At 40.4% G+C, this 17,989-nt stretch overlaps 1 protein-coding gene across 3 annotated transcripts in view; it reads left to right on the forward strand.

Moving 5' to 3' along the window:
• Window positions 1-707: 707 nt before the first annotated feature.
• The window catches only part of LOC129679696 (C-type lectin domain family 2 member E-like), a 95,576-nt gene continuing 78,294 nt past the window's right edge, over window positions 708-17,989 (forward strand). The window contains exons 1-5 of one of the 3 annotated variants that reach the window (XM_055611054.1): window positions 708-901; window positions 4,563-4,688; window positions 7,842-8,026; window positions 8,572-8,678; window positions 9,615-10,988. In XM_055611054.1, the coding sequence (XP_055467029.1) occupies window positions 814-901; window positions 4,563-4,688; window positions 7,842-8,026; window positions 8,572-8,678; window positions 9,615-9,762 (654 nt within the window). In that variant the 5' untranslated portion in view covers window positions 708-813 and the 3' untranslated portion in view covers window positions 9,763-10,988. Of the gene's footprint in view, window positions 902-4,562; window positions 4,689-7,841; window positions 8,027-8,571; window positions 8,813-9,614; window positions 10,989-17,989 lie in introns of those variants that run through there. The other 2 variants (XM_055611073.1, XM_055611063.1) reach the window with 2 other exon arrangements.

The raw sequence follows: 17,989 nt of genomic DNA on the forward strand, positions 1-17,989 counted from the left end.
ACGTCCTTAGAAAACTGCTGACATGAATGCTGTATCCTTCCAATTTATTTATTGCAAATCATAATGCAATGAGACCTCTCATACGAATCTGTTTCTGCCCTCTGTGGAGCACACACTGAGGAACGGAGTTGCTGGTCCCTGGATAGGTCATAGCTCTGTAGCTGTGTGTTGCCTTTATCTACATTTCAGCAGATCCCTGAAATATAACTATTCTCTGAAATAGAAATATTGACTATTATCAGAAAATCCAAATCTAGATAATCTATGAGTAAAATTGTTCCAAAATTAGCACACATGTGCTGAGTGTGGTGGCTTGAATTTGTAATACAAGCACTTATGAGACAGAGCCGAGCATATGTCTGTGAGTTTGAGTCCAACCTGGTATACATAGTGATATTGAGGCTAGCCAGAGCTATAGAGTGAGACCCTGTTGTAAAATAAACACTTCCTCCAATTAATAAGAGCAACTTTCATCAAAGCAGTATTTTTCTTAAAGAATCAGTGATAAGTATGGAACAGTTTCACATTCTAAAGCATTCATCAGTTTCATATATTGTGTTTAAAGTTCACTTCATTTCATGTCATAATCTCCTACTTTGTAATTCTGTTTCTCTGCCAAACAGACAGCTATGTGCTGAGAGGTGATTTGCTAAGGACTGATAAGGAGTGATTGAGGAATCACTTGACTGGGCTGGGTTGGTAAAGTGCATAGCAGGAAGCACATACAGAACACAAGGCTCTTTCTCCCTTTCCAGGCTTTCAAGTTTCAAACCTCTTCCTGAATTCAGTGAGTAGCTTCCTCTCAGCTCACAGATGGGTGCTGCAAAGACTGAGGAGGCTTCCATAGGCATGCTGAAGATAGAGCCCCCTACTCCAGACTGCCTGCAAGAAGTAGACATGGGTAAGTATTTCAATGTGATTGAACCAAAATAAATAATAGAGGGGAGATTCACCAGGAAAACAGAGGAGCTGACCCTCTTGCCTGTGGCCTGTCATGGTGGGTCACTTTAGAAATGGTCATGATTGAAGGCCTCTGTTATAATAGTTTCTCTATCAGAGAATAAAATGTGCAAGTATTTCTGGGCAGGAGAAATGAACAATACATTTATAATAACAGCCTGTGTCACGAGTTGTTTTGTTTTGTTTTGTTTTGTTTTTGGTGTGGTTGGTTGGTTTGGGCTATGTTTTGTTTTTCATTCTTTTCTTTAGTCTGTGTTTGGTGTGGGTGTGTGTTTAGCTAGCTACTTCACTCTAGTGAAATACAGAAAGTTGCTACAGAATATGCTTCTTATGTGAAGGAAACTAACAACACAGCTTTCTATGTGCACAGCTGAGGATGTCATCTGTGGTGCTGGGGCACATAGTTCTCAGATCCACTGTGATTCAAAAGAAAGGAGAGAGGTGAGGTGCCCTGGGGCTAGCTGAACCTTCTCCCCCAACCAGGGAATCCTCTGGCACATCTATGTTGTGGTACATTATTGAAACAAAGAATCCTGTCAAATTTTTGTTTCAGTCTTCAGAAAGGAAACTGTCTTCTGTATTTGAAAACTGTCTGCTTTATTCTTTTATTTTTATTTTCTCTGCCTTCTTCCATTACTTTAATTTTTCTTTGCTCCCTTATTTGCTTTAGTGAAAGAATATTGGCTTTCCTTAAACACAGTGTTCATACTTAACAAAAAAACAAGATAGAGAGGAATGTAGATGTTTTTCAGCTCAGCCAATTGTTCTCATAACTGAAACCACTTTTATTTGCTGCACAGATACGCATACACACTCGACATTTCTGTGAGAGAAGTTAGCCTGAGGTGAGAATTTATCATTTTGATTTTGTATATGCATGGGATTTTCCATAATAAACATTTGAGGTATAAATTGGAGAAGAAAAAGAAGGAAGTTGAAGACTGTAAAAGGAAGCAATAAAGACCACATATGCAAGTCAATAGATGGATAGATAGATAGATAGATAGATAGATAGATAGATAGATAAAATAACTTTCAGAAGTGAAACAGCCACTTTTTTTTTTTTTGTATGTGTGTGGGGGGGTGGAGATATTTTAAGGTAAAGTTGTGTGTTACCTAATTGAAAAAGAAAGCCCTGAATCTTGATATCTTGATTACTAAATACAAAGGACATCTTTGTTTAAAGTTCAACTAGAATGAAAAAGGATTAAGAATTTTCTATGGAACTAAGATCCAAAAGATATGGTATTTTTCTTTATCAACACTCCAGAAAAATAAATTGAATTTAGTATAATGAACACTCTGCTCTGGTCCCTAAAAAGGGTTCTCTCTCTCTCTCTCTCTCTCTCTCTCTCTCTCTTTCTTCCTCAAGAAACTGTACCTAAAATGTGCTGATAGTTTTAAAAATCCCATGGTAGGAACTAAAGAAATGGCTCAGGGGTTAAGAGCACTTGCTGCTCTTCCAGACTCTGTTTGTGAACATATTTCATTACATGTATAATGTGTGTTTGGCAGTGCTTCGAGTGCTGATGTTCTTATACATTAGTTTGCATTTGACAATTTCTGGTCTATGAAAATGAAAGTTATTTTGTGTGTTGACATGTTTTCCTGCAGCACTGTAACATCATTCATCATTTTAGAGCTGTTTTAATAGACTCTTTTCAATAGAAATTTATATGTAGATATATCCATGTAGTCCTTTATCTCCATGAGGCTTGACTGTTAATTGTTATTCTTGCCCTATTGTGCTGGATAGGACCTTTAGAGTCACACTAGAACAGTTTGCAGACACCTTGGCCTTGTTCTGTGTTACTGGGGAAAACATTCATGCTGGCTGTAGTGGGATTTTTCTGTCGGTGTATCATAGACCCATGTCTTAATTAGGATTTCTATCACTGGGAGAAAACACTGTGACCTAAGCAATTTGGGGACAAAAGGGTTTATTTGACTTTACTTCCACAGCCCTGTTTATGGCTGAAGGAAGTCGGGGCCGGAACTCAAACAGGGCAGGAAGCTGGAGGCGGGACCTGATATAGGCTATGGAGGGGTGCTGCTTACTGACTTGCTCCCTGTGGCTTGGTCAGCCTGCATCCCTATAGAACCCGAGACCACCAGCTCAGGGACAGCACCACCCACGATGGGCTGGCCCTTCACTAATTATGAAAGTGTAGGGGAGAGGAGACTAGGACCTAGAGGTGATAGGAACTTCACAAAAAGACCAACAGAGACAACTAACCAGAGCCAAGAGGGGCCTGAGACTGAAGCACCAACCAAGGACCTTGCATGGACTGGACCTAGGCCCCCTGCAAAGATGTAACTGATGAGCAGGTCAGGTCTCATGTGGGTCTTTTAATAAGGGGAGAAGGGGCTCTCTCTGACATGGACTCTCTTTTCAGTTACTTCCCCCCTGTGAGAGGGGCACACTCATCACTGACATGACTTGAGGAGCTGGTATGGATGGGAAGGGGGGCTCCCCTTTGCTGAGAAATAGGAGAGGGAGATGGTGAAGAGGAGGGGCAGGTGGGACTGGGAGGTGAGGAGGGATGGGGCTAAAACCAGGATGGGAAGGAAGGAAGGAAGGAAGGAAGGAAGGAAGGAAGGAAGGAAGGAAGGAAGGAAGGAAGGAAGGGAGGGAGAAAGGAAGCACAAGAAACACACATATTAAAAACACAAAATCAGAAACCACAGGGTTTCTCTGTTTAACAGAGCTCAATCATCCTGTACTCACTTTGTAGACCAGGCTGTCCTTGAACTCACAGAGATTCCCTTGCCTCTGCAGTGCTCAGAACAAAAGCTTCTGCCACCACACTAACAGGAGATGTTTTCTTAATTGAGGTCCCCTGTCTCAGGTGATTTTTAGCTTTTCTTACCTTAAGGAAATTTATTCAATTCTGAATGTGTTGATAGTTGCTACTTTGAATTTACATTGCATTTTGCACATGCTTTTGCTGATTTTACTGAAATGCTGTTTTTTAATTTTCTTATTCTGTTAATATGTTGAATTCCATGTACTTTGTTCATTAGAGTTAGTTAGTTGGTTGGTTGGTCAGTTAAAAGTTAGTTGGTTGTTCAGTTAGTCAGTCAGTTAGTTGTTAGTTAGATACATAGACAGAGTGAAAGACTGGAGTCTAACTTAGTTCATCTCAGCCTCTTACTCAGTTTTAGCCAAAACTGGTCTTGAACTCCAGACTCTCCTACCTCTACTCCCCATGCACTGGAACCACAGTCTTGTGCCACCACACCTGGCAGGTTGCTTTTATACTTTTATTATTATTATGCTCCCCTAGGTCCTAACCAGGTCCATTCTTACAGAACTAAATCTGTATGTAACCTTATTGTTGTCTCTTTTCATCCTGAGCTTCACTCATTCTGTTTCTTGCTCTTTGACTAGCCCTTAGTTCAATAACTGGAAGACTCTGTGACAAAAATTCTGTTTCCCTTTCCTCTACTCTTCTAGGAGCCAAAGACATCATTTTCAGACTGAGACCATTGTTGAAGGGGGTTTACACTAGGGAGTGAAATCCAAATCTACAGTGATTCTGGGTAAAATTATCTTTTTCTATAAAAGGTTCCTGAGACTGACCTCATGTTGATATTTTCAGGTAAAAAGCTTCAAGGAAAATGTCTCAGAATCATCTCCTCTGAGTCTCCTGCTAAGCTTTACTGCTGCTATGCAGTGATCACAGTCCTCACTGTAGCAGTAATTGTGCTTTCTGTTGCTTTGTCAGGTAAGTGACTTATTCTCCAAATTCTGTAACATTCTGTCCACATTGACATTGAAGTAAATACTTACTGACCACTGTGAGCCAGGCACTGTGGGAAGGGCTTGAGAAAACACACTGGAAATTCCTGTTCTCTGGGAATTCAGGCTCCAGCAGGAAGCTGCAGTGGAGGAACAGCAGAGGCTGTGGTGTGCACAGGAGGCCAGGCTCAGCATCCCTGCGAAGATGACATCAGCAAGCTCTAGACAGAGATGCAAGAGACATATGTTTACACTGGCGAACTATTCAAGATAGGGAATAAGAAGAGAAAATCTCAGAGGGGGAAGCTCAAGAAGGATGCTTCAGCTGGAAGGAAGGGAGGGCAGTGAAAAGTAATATGGTTGGGAAGGTATGAACCCCCCATGATCTATGATTTAAGTTAGTATCTTCAACCGTGGTCAGAAAATATTAAATAGAAAGTTCCAGAATATGTGTTTCCATATGTAAACTATTCTAAGTAACGTGGTAAAATGTTTACAACTGTGCTGCTGTTGCTGGAATAAATGTTCCATCGCATTGTTCCATGTATTATACATATACAGCAGTATATTATATAATATGCAATATAAGGTATTGTGTGTTGCGTGTGGAGATATTTAATATACATATACCACATATATCCAATATGCATATACACTACATGTGTGTATTTGTTGATATACATCCGTATGCTTTGTGTATATGTATATTACATTGTATTATGTGCCTTTACATATCATATAGTTTATTATTTATTGTACATTATATATTATATAATTATATTATTATATAGTGTATATTAAATGTAATACATATATACACTGTGCATACATACTGTATGTATGTATATGTTGATATACATCCCTATGCTTTGTGTATATGGATATTATATTATATTGTGTGCATTATACATATTACATAGTTTATTATATATTGTATATCATATATTATACATTATATATTGTATATTATATTATTATATATTGTATATTATATATTGTGTATTATATTATTATATATTGTATATTATATATTATACATATATACAATATATATAAGTCATATATATATATATTTATATATATCTTTGTAGAAAGTGTTCCTCTGTGTAGCCCTGTCTGTCCTGAAACTCACTATTTATACCATGCTGGCCTTGAACTTGAAGATAGGCCTGCCTCTTTCTCCCAAGTGCTGGGATTAAAGGAGTGCACCAACAACTCCCAATACTGCTTTAACTGCAATCAACTTTGAGTGAACTAAGGAATAATATGTGTCTAAATAGGACAAACATAATAAATCTTTGTGTAACATAAACTATTATGCAGCTCAAGAGGAGTCAGATAAAAAGAAGTGAGCATCGCCCTCAGTGTTCTTTCCATTTGTTCCTTTCACTGGAGCCTTGGTACTGGATATGAGAACTGGGATCAACTACAGCAAAGACCCCTTCACTAAAATAATTGGGGGTCATTTCTGGTATTAAATATCTTGCTTCAAAGATCATGTGTTTCTTGAAACTCACTGGACCTTTGAAACAGCAGCACATTCGTTTTGACCTGCTAAAGGAAGAAAAAGATGAAGGTGTAGAAGTGTCCTCTGGAACCACATGCACATACAACACACACACACGCTGCACACTTGCACGCACACACACGCCACTTTATTATAATAGAATTCCAGGTGAACACAGCACACAGCTCCGTCAACAGAGCCACTCAAACACTTGCCAAGTCTCAAACCTTGTGTAGCTCAGAAATGTCCACACATAGAATAGCCATTCTGGAGCTTTGGAGCTTTGGTTATGGTTTTAGACTTTCACTGTCAGTCACATTTTCATGCACTTATCTGCCACCAAAAAATCAAAAACTAAGACAGAGTTGAAAGTAGAAGAACAATTCTCTTTATAACCCTTTTCACAACTTACAGGCCCTTTTCTTGCATCCTGGTCTTCCTCATCTCCTTGTATCATTCTTCCTTGATCTCCTTTCTACAAGGCATGCCATGCTCACACTCACAGACGTCTACACCACACAGTAGAGGCTGGGACTGAGTGTGAGGGAGTGCCATGGGCTTCTTTCTTCTCAGATTGGGTGACCTTACTCAATACTGTCCTTTCTACGTTCCCCCACATACCTACACATTTCATTTTTCCTTGTAAGTTTATAATATTCTGCTTATGCATATAATAAATTTGCATTATCTGTTCTTCCGTTAATGGGCATCTATGTCAGGTCTTTTCCTTACTGTTGCAACTGGGAGAGCAAGAAACTTGGCTATGCAGGTATCTCTGTGGTAGATACGGAATGCTCTTCTTCCAAGAGTGGCACAGCTGGGTCACTTGGCAGTCTATTTGTAAGTTTTCTGAGGGACCTCTCTACAAGCTGGCTCAGTTTTCACTCCCCCAGCAGTAACCAAGGGTCCCTATTGCTGCACATGTTTCTACAGAGGCTGACTCCTACCTGCCTCTGCCTCCAACGTACTGGGATCAAGGGCGTGTTCCATCACTACCCAGCATCGTTGTCAGATTTCTAAATGGTAGCCATTCTGATGTTTACATATATTTAATATGTATGTATATGTGTGCCCAGGATCAAAAATTTTGATATAAAAAAAAACTATTTTGACCACATCATGGTTTGTAATGCTGGCATTTCTCTATAGTAAAATCCAGACAAGAAGGCAGTTTTCTTTCTTTTGTCAGGAAAGGAGGCTGTGAAGGAGAATTATGGGAAAGGAAGCTGGAGGATTCCAGGAATCAGAGATAGAACTAAATGGCTGATGGCCTAAAAATGATTTCATTGCAGGGTATGATGTCTTTAGTCCTAGCACTCAGGAGGCACAGCCAGGAGGATTGATAACAGCTCCAGACAGGTGCAGGCCACACAGTGAGATCCAGGCCAGGCAGGAGACTATAGCTGGATTCTGTCTCAAAACAAAAATACAAAGAAGAAAAGAAAAGCATTTTCTTAAGAGCCCTCCTGGAAGGGCCTGGACTGGGGACCCTCATGCTAGGAGGGGTCATGGTGATCAATTACAAAAGCTACAGTCCAAACACACACCTCACAGCTGGGATTTGGATGGCTAGATAAAGTAACCAGACGTGAAAATGTTCCTGAATATTTCATAGCGCTGTCTGCATTTTAGTGAGAAGAAACAAATGGGTTGTGGAGAGCGGAGAACCTTGCTATGCCACCTGCCCAAGTGGATGGATTGGATTTGGGAGTAAATGTTTTTATTTTTCTGAAGACATGAGAAACTGGACATTCAGCCAGACCTTCTGCATGACACAAGAGGCCCATCTGGCTCTATATGACAGCCAAGAAGAGCTGGTAAGAAATGATAGGTAATTTTTTATTATGTATTATCTTGAGAGAGAGAGCTTGAGACTTAAGGATGAAAAAAAAAATATCACCCAGGCAAACTGGGCAGAAATGGAACACATTAGTTTGTGCCATCTGCTGATGTTTTTACTTCTGGCTCGAGCCGTGAGACATTGCAGAGGCATGTTATCATGTAGTGCTCATAGACGACTTGCCATGTCTTAGTGAGATGTACTATCTCCTAAGACAGTCTGTGGTCAAGTAAGTTTTCCTCCAAGCATTCACATGTTGCAGACTGAATGTGGCATCTGTTACAAGTGGCAAGGACATTCTTAACCAAGGATTTTCCAAGCCACAGTGGGATGGTGATCAGCCATGTATTTTGGATTATGGATGTAAAATGCATCCACTGAGAACTGAGGGTTTTAAGCCTTCAAAGTTGATGACTTTCAGTTCCAACCTGCTGCCATCCTGAGAGGAGGCTGGAGGGCAGAGGTTCAAAGGTCATCAGAAGTTGAGAGACACATGTATTTGCTTTCCATGTTTTATCACAGAATTTCCTGAAGAGGTACACAGGGGCTTCTGACCACTGGATCGGCCTGCACAGAGACTCACCAGAGCACCCTTGGAGATGGACAGACAACCCTGAGTATAACAACTTGTATGTTGTCCAGACCAATTTTCCTTCTGTTCTCATCATTGGTTGCGATGTGCGTGAGTTTTCACTGTAAGAGATGAATGGCTGTGTCCTGGGAGGCCAACTTTACCTGACAGGAAGAAATATAGACCCTCCAAGTGGAGGTGTGCCTCAGAGGTAGGGTGTGAGCTTACAAGCAGGGCTAATCCACAGGAGTATTCATATTCTGCAAATTTACATTTTTCTATGCGCTCCCATTTATTGGCCATCGTTTCCAATGTATTTTCTTCGTGTGATTTCACTCAAAATTTTTAGCATGAGGATGGCATCTGGGGTAGATGGTCTCTGCTCCATCACCAATGGAAAACTTTTCTGAGCTGATAAACACTTGGTGTCTGAACTATAGATGGGCAGGGAGAGAGCTCCAAATCCCAGGAAGCCAGTGCAGAACTGAGTGGGTAAGACTTGTCAGTCCTCTGTTTGCACAGCTGCACCTGTTCACAGAAGCAGAGACTCCAGGGCCACTGGGAACCTCCTAAAGCCTCCTCATCAAAGGGCACAGAGACAGCTCTTGGGTGTGAGCAAAGCTAGCCATTTTGAATGGAAGCATCTCATCGGAATGGTAAAACACAGACCTAGTCATGTCCACCATCAAAGACCTTGCAGAAATGTACTAAGAAGTGGGATTTCACCTGCTTTTTATACATGTGTAAAATACTTCAAGTAAAACTGAAAATCACCCTCAGTGAGGCCGCCCATGGCAGCACTCCATTTGAACGTGGCAGCAAGCACCAGTCAAAAGCTTTGTACACATTGCAGGTTTCCACATGGATTAATGACAAAGGTGTGGTGTTCAAGTGGAACCCTGAAGATGTAACAGATGCTAGGTGCAAAACTAGTTGAGGTGTTTGAATGCAGTGTTGACTTGTGAAGAAATTTTTGTTTGTTTGTTTGCTTTAGGATTCTCTCCGGTGGAGGAGGAGGAGAAGGTACCTACCTGAATGACAGTAGGATCAGCAGCAGCAAAGACAACATACCTAGGAAGTGGATTTGTAGCAAGTCCAACAGCTGTACTTCACAGCGCCCAGAAATTTTAAATCCAGGCTAGGGAATGTGCCAAAGCATGCGTGAGAAACAGATGCTCTGTGACCTGCTATCTACAGTTGCTGCTCTACTCCTGATCTACCAAATCGTTATCAAACCCATCAATAGTATGTGTTCACAGCAATGATGAAAACTGGCTTAGAGGATTATAGATACAAGGAATTAGGAGAGCACAGATGACTCTAAATCAAATAGGGTTTGAGTATGGGTTAATACTCATACTCACCTCTTCAACCTAAATTATAAACACATTTGTGTTAGTGAAGTCCAATTTATGATAAGATATAAATTTGTTTATTGATTCTTGCTTTGAATGCAATAGACCTAAAAAGGTGGGGTGACTGAACCCATGGAAATGACTCAATAATCAAAAGAAGGATGATAATTGGTAGGTGGCCTCCACAGATTGTTATAAACATGGTCATCATTCATCTACAATATTCAATGACCAATATGAAGGTAGATCTAAACAGGATTAAAATCAGTGCTGTTCACTCCTTGATTTAATAGCATTGTAAAATGATTTTAGACCTTTTTTTCTCAGTTTTCATTTTTAAATTAAAACAGAATAAGAATATGTTACAGGCAAATGCCATTTTATTTACCCAATTTAATTTTTTTTGAGAATTTCATATATGAATAAGCCATTTGAATTTTATTCTTATTAGGTTCGTTTCAGATCAGGAGACAGTTAACTACTGAACCTCCTTCAAAATATTTGATGCCTAATCTTGTAATCATTTAGACATTGTTAAATTTTAAGAACAAAATATTTTTAAAAATTCAGATCAGGTGCTACACTGTACTGATGAGTCCCAAGGAGGACGAAATAGCAGGTCACAAGCAATTCTTCCTTTGTCTACGGATATTTGAATTCTACCTCCTCACGCATGCTAGGCAAATGCTGCACTACTGACGCTTACCACCATCCCTTTTTGTAAATGTTGTTTCATAACAAGGCCACAGTTTAAACCCCAGATGACTGGGATTGTAGCTGTGTATCACTACAGAGGACATAGATTTACTCCTATCAAGTTTTGGGTCAGGCACAGGGACATGGCTCTGAAGGTAAAGGCACTTGCCACTAAGACGGACACCTGAGTTTGACACCTGGACCCACAAGTTGGAAGCGAAAACCTTCTGCAACCAAGTCCTGTGACCTCCAAATTTGCACCGTACACATTCACACACACAAATAAATATTGAAATTAAATAAATATTCTAAAGTTCTGTTTTTGTAGTCTATGTTTAAGTTTGTTGTTAGTTAGCTAGTTAGTTTGAGGTTTTTGAGATAGGATTTCTCTGTGTATCCTTGGCAGTCCTGAATGTTACTTTCTTTGTAGATCAGTTTGGCCTTGAATTTATAAATCTGCCTGCCTCTGCCCCCTACCTGAATGATCAACAGCAGACACTACACACATAGGAAGTGGATTTGTAGCATGTCCAGCAGTTATCTGCACACTGCCCAGAAATTTATAGTTTATAGGCATGTGTCACCACCACTGGGCTTAATCGTTTTTTTCATTCTCAGATTAATACAAGCATGGCTCACTCAGGAAAGTACCTTCCTTAGTGTTCTGCTAGCACTTCATGTAGCCGTTTTTGCTTTGTAGTCTGTTTTATTTCTAGTAAACAAATAAGAAGGTCCTGTGAGCAATTCACTTCTGTCGTCTCAGAGAAATGCACAGTGTATAAACACTGGAGTGTTCAAACCATATATGTAGGGAAGGTGTGTTCTCATGACAGTGACTGTGGGATTCCCTGTTGGATAATATAGATTATAAGTTACAAAGAAGCTATATTCTTACAAAATTTCAGAGGAACTAATAACTTTATATCATTAAACTGTGCATGGTTGTTGTGTGACAAACTTTCCTAAGGAAATTCAACACATACACATCTACTCTCTTAAGATAGGGAGGCCATGACAGACCAAAGGACAGATACTTCAAATCCAACTTGGTAAACCAATGAGTATTCTTGGCATTGATTATAGAAATATGGGTGGGAAGTTACTTTCAATATCAAACTTGATTCAAAGACAGGCACATCACCAAAGCACAACCCAGGATGGGGAGCTCACAAAAGCTGGAACTCTGAGACATACTGGACAGCCTGGAGGCTGCTGGAGAACAGCTTTTTTAGTTACTTTTCTGTTGCTGTGAGGAGATACAATACCCAAGGCAAAGAAAGAAAGAAAGAAAGAAAGAAAGAAAGAAAGAAAGAAAGAAAGAAAGAAAGAAAGAAAGAAAGAAAGAAAAAGGGAATTTATTGGGAGCTTGCTTAAAATTTCAGATGGTGAGCTGATGACCATCTTGGTGGGGATCATGACAGTTGGCAGGCAGGTATGGTGTTGGAGCAGAGACTGACAGCTTATAAGCATCAACACAAGGGAAAAAGAGAGAGCTGCCTAGGGATGGTGTGGGCTTTTGGAACCTTAACCCCAGTGACACAACTTCTGCAACAAGGTCACACCTTCTCCAAAGGGAAGGGAAGGGAAGGGGAGGGGAGGGAAGGGAAGGGAAAGAAAAAAAACCACCCATACCTTTTCCAACAAGACCACAGCTCCAACAAGCCTCACTTCCTCTAACAAGGCTACACCTCCTAATTCTCCCCAACTGTGGTCCAAGCTTTCAGATACATGAGCCTATGGGAGCCATTCTCATTCAGATCATCACTGTGTCCTTACTTGGGGGCTCAGCTGATCTGTGCCTCTTCTAGGCAATTCTCCTGGGCTTGCCTGAGAGTGATCCTCAGCAGTCCTCACTCCATATACACTCTTGCGGAGTAGGGGCCTAGCAAATGTGCTCAATGGCAGGGACCTCCTAAAGCTATGCTGAGTTGTTTACCTTCCTGTCTTCCTAGTTTCTCTTCAGGATGGAATATTTCTCTGAGAAAACTGTAGCACTACACTGTTAATTCATAAAAGAAATTTGTTTGATGTTGTTAGATCTATTAAAAGAATGAGGCTGTCAACCAATCTTCTATGCAAGAGGTTTATTAGGTGGGTATAGAGGGAAGGGTGGAACAGAACATGATGGGGAGAGAGAGAGAAAGGGGAAGGGGCACCCAAAAAGAGAGAGAAGAGAGAAGCAAGAGAGCAACCACTTGTCCGATTGTCCCTTTAAGGGGCAAGGAAACCACACCTTCTTGGTGTGGCCACCTGGCCGGTGACATATAATGACATCATAAGTTGTTAGGTAATCCAGAAGCAGGATGTGTTCCAAAATACTAACATTCCTCCCTTTTTCTATAATTAAAAAATGAGGAGCTTGGGCTGATTTTTATAAAGTAAGTTAAAGTATATAAATTGTGGTTCATTGGAAGCAGCTTTTGGTTGTCATGCAAGGGGTTGAGAGAGAGAATTATAGCAACAAAATGGTCAAATTACAAGGTCAGGAGTACGGGAAGCCTCTGCCCTGGAAAATTTAGGGTAGAGGGTTGTCAATAGGAGAGTTTCCAGCCATGCAAGGCAGCAGGTAGAGACTGGGGAATGCTGGGAGAACCTGGAGCTGCTTGTCCTGGTCCTGAAGCACACCATTTCAGCCTTTTGTTAATGAGAAGTGAATAACGGACATAGATTCTCTTCTGGCTACTTCCTGCTGACACTGGGGGCGCTGTAGGGAGGAAGGTCAAAAGGCTGAAATGTTGGCCAAATCCAGGAAGAATAGGTTGTTTTGATGTTTTCCAGGGTCTGTGAGAACATCCATGGCTAGGAGGGAAGGTGCAAGTCCAGGTTGTTGGAAGTCTGTGAGGTCAGAGTTAAACACTTGAAGCTGCTTTGGCACTGTTTTTGTGACTATAGGAAACAGTCTGTGTCTGGCAAGACACTGAAACATATATATAGGCAAAAGATAAAGTTGAGTAGATTATGGAGAAAAATCCTTTAGGTATACATTGAAAACTTTTGGAAGAGCAAACAGAGGTGGAAGGTTTGAATCAATGAGACTTGAACATGGGAACCTCTGTCTACCTGGGGGGACCTTTATTTACCCAATCACTGGCAGTATTTAAAGAAGGCTTTGTTTTGGATCTGTCATTGAGGGGAGGTTTAGTTACATAAGTGTGAAAAATTACAGGCCCTGGTGCCAGCTGGCACTAGGTGTAGAAGCTTAAAATTCTCCAGAGGATATCCTATCTGGAGGGGTGGGCATCTGGGCGTCTCCCATTGGGGGCAGAAGTCAGGGACCTTCCAATGGCAAGGCGTGACTCGAGGGAGAGGTCCTACCTGGTCCAATAGCTCATCAGCTTTTGGCCAGGGACCTGGGCGCAGATCCCCAGCAGGGCACAGCTGAGGGTACAATGGTTTGTCTAGTGCTAGGTCTTTCCAGCTAGCAAGCGAGAGAGGGTGAGAAGGAACCATGTGCGAGTGGGGACGTACTGCCCGAGGGAGAGTGGGGCCCTAAAATGGGGGTCAGCATGGAGGGTCAACCCTAGATAGTCAAGGCTACAGCTGGAGGCGGGGTCCCTCCATCTCAAAAGATAGTACCAGAGCTCTGCGGTCAAGCTTCCCTACCAAGAGAGCCATTTTATACTGAAAAAAATGGAGTGAACTCACAAATCTAGTGGCTGGTCAATAAGGAGAACTCACCAATCCAGGCAGTGTTGCATGCAGTAAATAGCAGTCTGGTAGCCAGGAAAGGAAGTCCCAAAACCACGGAAAGGGGAGGAGCAATAAGTGCAGTACTTATCTGGAGTCCAACTGAACTGAGAGGTGGATTTAGGTGGACTTTCTGCAGATTACAAGAATTTAAGTTTTAAGAAGGAGTTAAAACATTAGACATGTTAGTATCACAATTGTACTCTGCATTGTAGAAAAGGCAGTAAACATACATATTTGTGTTAATAGCATAAGTATTTTTTTAAGGTGAGCTGTGAAAATGCAAAAGCCTTTTATGAAGTAAAAGGGAAACTTACTTGATCTTAACTTTTAGTATAAGCATACATGTTATGGAGGCTTACAATCTTGAGCTTAGAACCATAATAGTACGTGGTATAGTGGAATGTTTTTGTATCAGAGTTAGATTAATAAATTAGAGCCCTATTGATAAAGGTTAAAACTCTGGACAGTCAATACAACAATAACAATAGCATAGAAACAGGAGGAAATATTAAGCCTTTTTACCTATTTAAGATACCTTAAATCACCTTAGACCTTGTAACCTTTATAACTTGCATTTACCAAATTTAAAACATCTTCCTAGACCCTCAAACATTTATAACTTGCATTACCAACCTTAAGACACATTTTTAGGCTCTCAAACATGAATAACTTGTATTTATTAACCTTAAGACATTTTAAACTCTCAAACATGTATAACTTGTATTTCTCAACCTTAAGACACCTTTTTAAACTCTCAAACATGTAAAACTTGTATTTATCAACCTTAAGACACTTTTTTTTAAGACTCTCAAATATGTTTATTTTTTTGAAAGGGACTTTTGTATTTAGTTTTTACCACGAGACATGGGTGAGACTGCTATGAACATTTATTGTCCTTTAGCTAAAGGGATGGTAAAAGGTTACATTTAGGCCTGTTTCTTGAGTCTGGACTGTGTCTAGGCCTGAAAATAGCTGCTCTAGAACTTAGGCTTAAGGCCTGGTCTCCTGCATATCAAGAGAACTGGGAAGGCATCTGAAGTCTCCCAACACAGAAGTTGGCAATATGTCCGTGGGACCTCATTGTGAGATCAAAAGCAGACCTGTGATATTGCTCAGTGCAGGACAAGAGTTGTGGAGGTTGCTGAGTCAAGGAGCCATTTGTCCTCCACCAAGCCAACGAGCTAGAAGGCTGGAAGTGTCGGTGGCTCTTGTGCTGGTTGAACCTCCATGGCTGGGCACAGAGGACAAGCCTGAATGGGAGTGTTTTGACTTCCAAAGGTCAGTCTGCCAGCAGCCAGCTATGGCATGTTGCATCAGCAAAGGGACCAGCATCCACTTGGCTGCATTTGAAAAAGTCACCTGGCAGAACTGACTTTTGGCTACGCAAAACTCTTGCCTTTTTTGCCAGAATGCCAGCAGCCTCAGAGCGCAGCTAAGGTCTGGAGCCAGTTGGGATGGCTCACTGTAGACCTCCTGTCTTTTGTGCGGGAATGCCAGCAGCCTCAGAGCACAGCTAAGATCTGGAGCCAGTCGGGATGGCTCTTACTAATTTTACCAACTCCTATACTCAAGGACCATCCTCAGCTGTTTATTAAAATTGCAGTGAGACCATGTTTGCATCTATAGGACTATAAATATATATCTATGAAATGACTATTAACTTGCATTTTTTAACCATTAAATATTAGGACTTTAGGTTTTGTCCTTGCTAAGTTAGAACCTTAAAAGTCATGATTATAATCTATTAAAGGGAGAGCTTGAGAGTTTTTTGTATGATTTAGTATATAAAAGTTTATAGCTTATAATAGTCTAAGGCTATACTATAGATTAATAACATCATTTTTAGAGAACAAGATCAAGGATATTTTAACCTTTTGATAGTAGAGATAGAGCAAATTGACCCAGTTTTAACATAAATAAATATCTCTAAAATTAATAAATCTTAATTTAGAATATTGGTAAACAATTTGTATGTAATAATGAGCCCCTGAGCTATAAGTTTAAAACCAACAATATAATAGAACAGTATAAAGCAATTTTAAAATTATATTTGAGCGACACATAGCAGGAGACAGTAACAGTCTTTATTAATTTAGGAACCAAAAAGACACAGGCGTTTAGATTTATATTTTAAACCAACTTAATTTAAATAGATATTTATAACTTTGAAATTTTATTATTATATAAAATTTACTTTGAAGAAGGGTTGAATCATACATAGTAGTATGTAACTTTGAATTTTTATAAAAATCCATACCAATTTGAAATGAGGCTCATTGTTGTGGCCTACTCTAAAAGATAAAAAAAAAAAAAGTTAATTATAATTAAGGCTTATAAATTAAAGCCTTATAAATTAAGGCTTATAAACCCAATGAGAAAATTATCTAAAGCATTAGATTAAGAATTTGAAACATTTTAAAATATAAGAGTAGAGTGTACAGAAATCAGGAAGAAAAAAGCTTGGAAATAGCCTGTTAGTCAGAAGAAAGCATGGAGCTAGAAGCAAAACAAAAGCAGCTTGGTGGGAGAGGGGGAGCGCACAGCAAGACGGAGCCCATTTGCCCGAATTCAAAATGGCACCACAACCACGTGAAAGTCCATGGTGAGGCCATGGTTCCACCCACTTCCTCCCAAAATCAACATGGCGGGGAGGTATCACAGGAAATTTTTAAATCTCTGTGGCTATGTTGGGTTTTTAGAAATTCCTTACCTAAAGCAGTGCCCCAAATTTTCCAAAGTTGATTTTTGCGTTGTGTGAGTCTCCCGACTCGGAGCACTGGCCGGGGTGAAGTGTTGTTCGGCCGCCGCCAGGCGCAGTAGCAGGAGCAAAGCGCCACTAAAGCTCAGAGCACTGGCGGGGTCAGAGTGTCGCTGTCAGCTGGTGCAGGCTGCAGCGGGAGCCATAGTGGGAGTGGAGCCTGGGCACCGAGCTGCTGCCAGAGCAAGTGTTTGCATGAGAGCAGTGAATTCTGCAGTGTCGCTTTCAGCAAATGGGCCTTACCATCACTTTGTGTCCAGAAGCTCATGTTATGTGGGTTTTCCATGGGACCCCCTTGGACAAAAACTTGATTAGAAGTAATGCATTCCCCACACTGGAGGTTCATTTCATGGCAAGAGATGTCAAGTTGGAGCTTAGTTGCCCCAATATTTAGTTATTCCATTTAGATTTATCTCATATATGAACGTATTTTAAGAAGCTTTCACTATAACAACTTCAATAAAGCTCCTCAAATGGCCCTTAGTTTTAGTTGTCTCTTCCCATACTCCCTTCCTTGGTTTCCTGTTTCTTCACTCTCGTTATTCAATATTCCCATTACAGTCTCTATATGGCTGTCCATTTAGAAGTATTTATTCTATTTCTCTTTCCTAGGAAAAATTTTCCCTCCAACCTAGTCCCTTACTCTATAGTTAACCTCTGTAATTATATGAACTATAACCTGCTTATTGAGAACTTAAAAGCTAACATTCACATATAAGTGAATATATATCATCTTTGCCTTTTGGGGTCTGGGTTAACTCACTCTGGATAATTTTTCTAGCTCTATCCATTTACCTGAAAATTTTTCTCTTTCTCTCTTTCTTTCTTTCTTTCTTTCTTTCTTTCTTTCTTTCTTTCTTTCTTTCTTTC

The sequence above is a fragment of the Psammomys obesus genome, unplaced genomic scaffold, assembly GCF_907164565.1.
Source record: "Psammomys obesus unplaced genomic scaffold, mPsaObe1.curated_primary_1811, whole genome shotgun sequence".
NCBI lineage: Eukaryota > Metazoa > Chordata > Mammalia > Rodentia > Muridae > Psammomys > Psammomys obesus.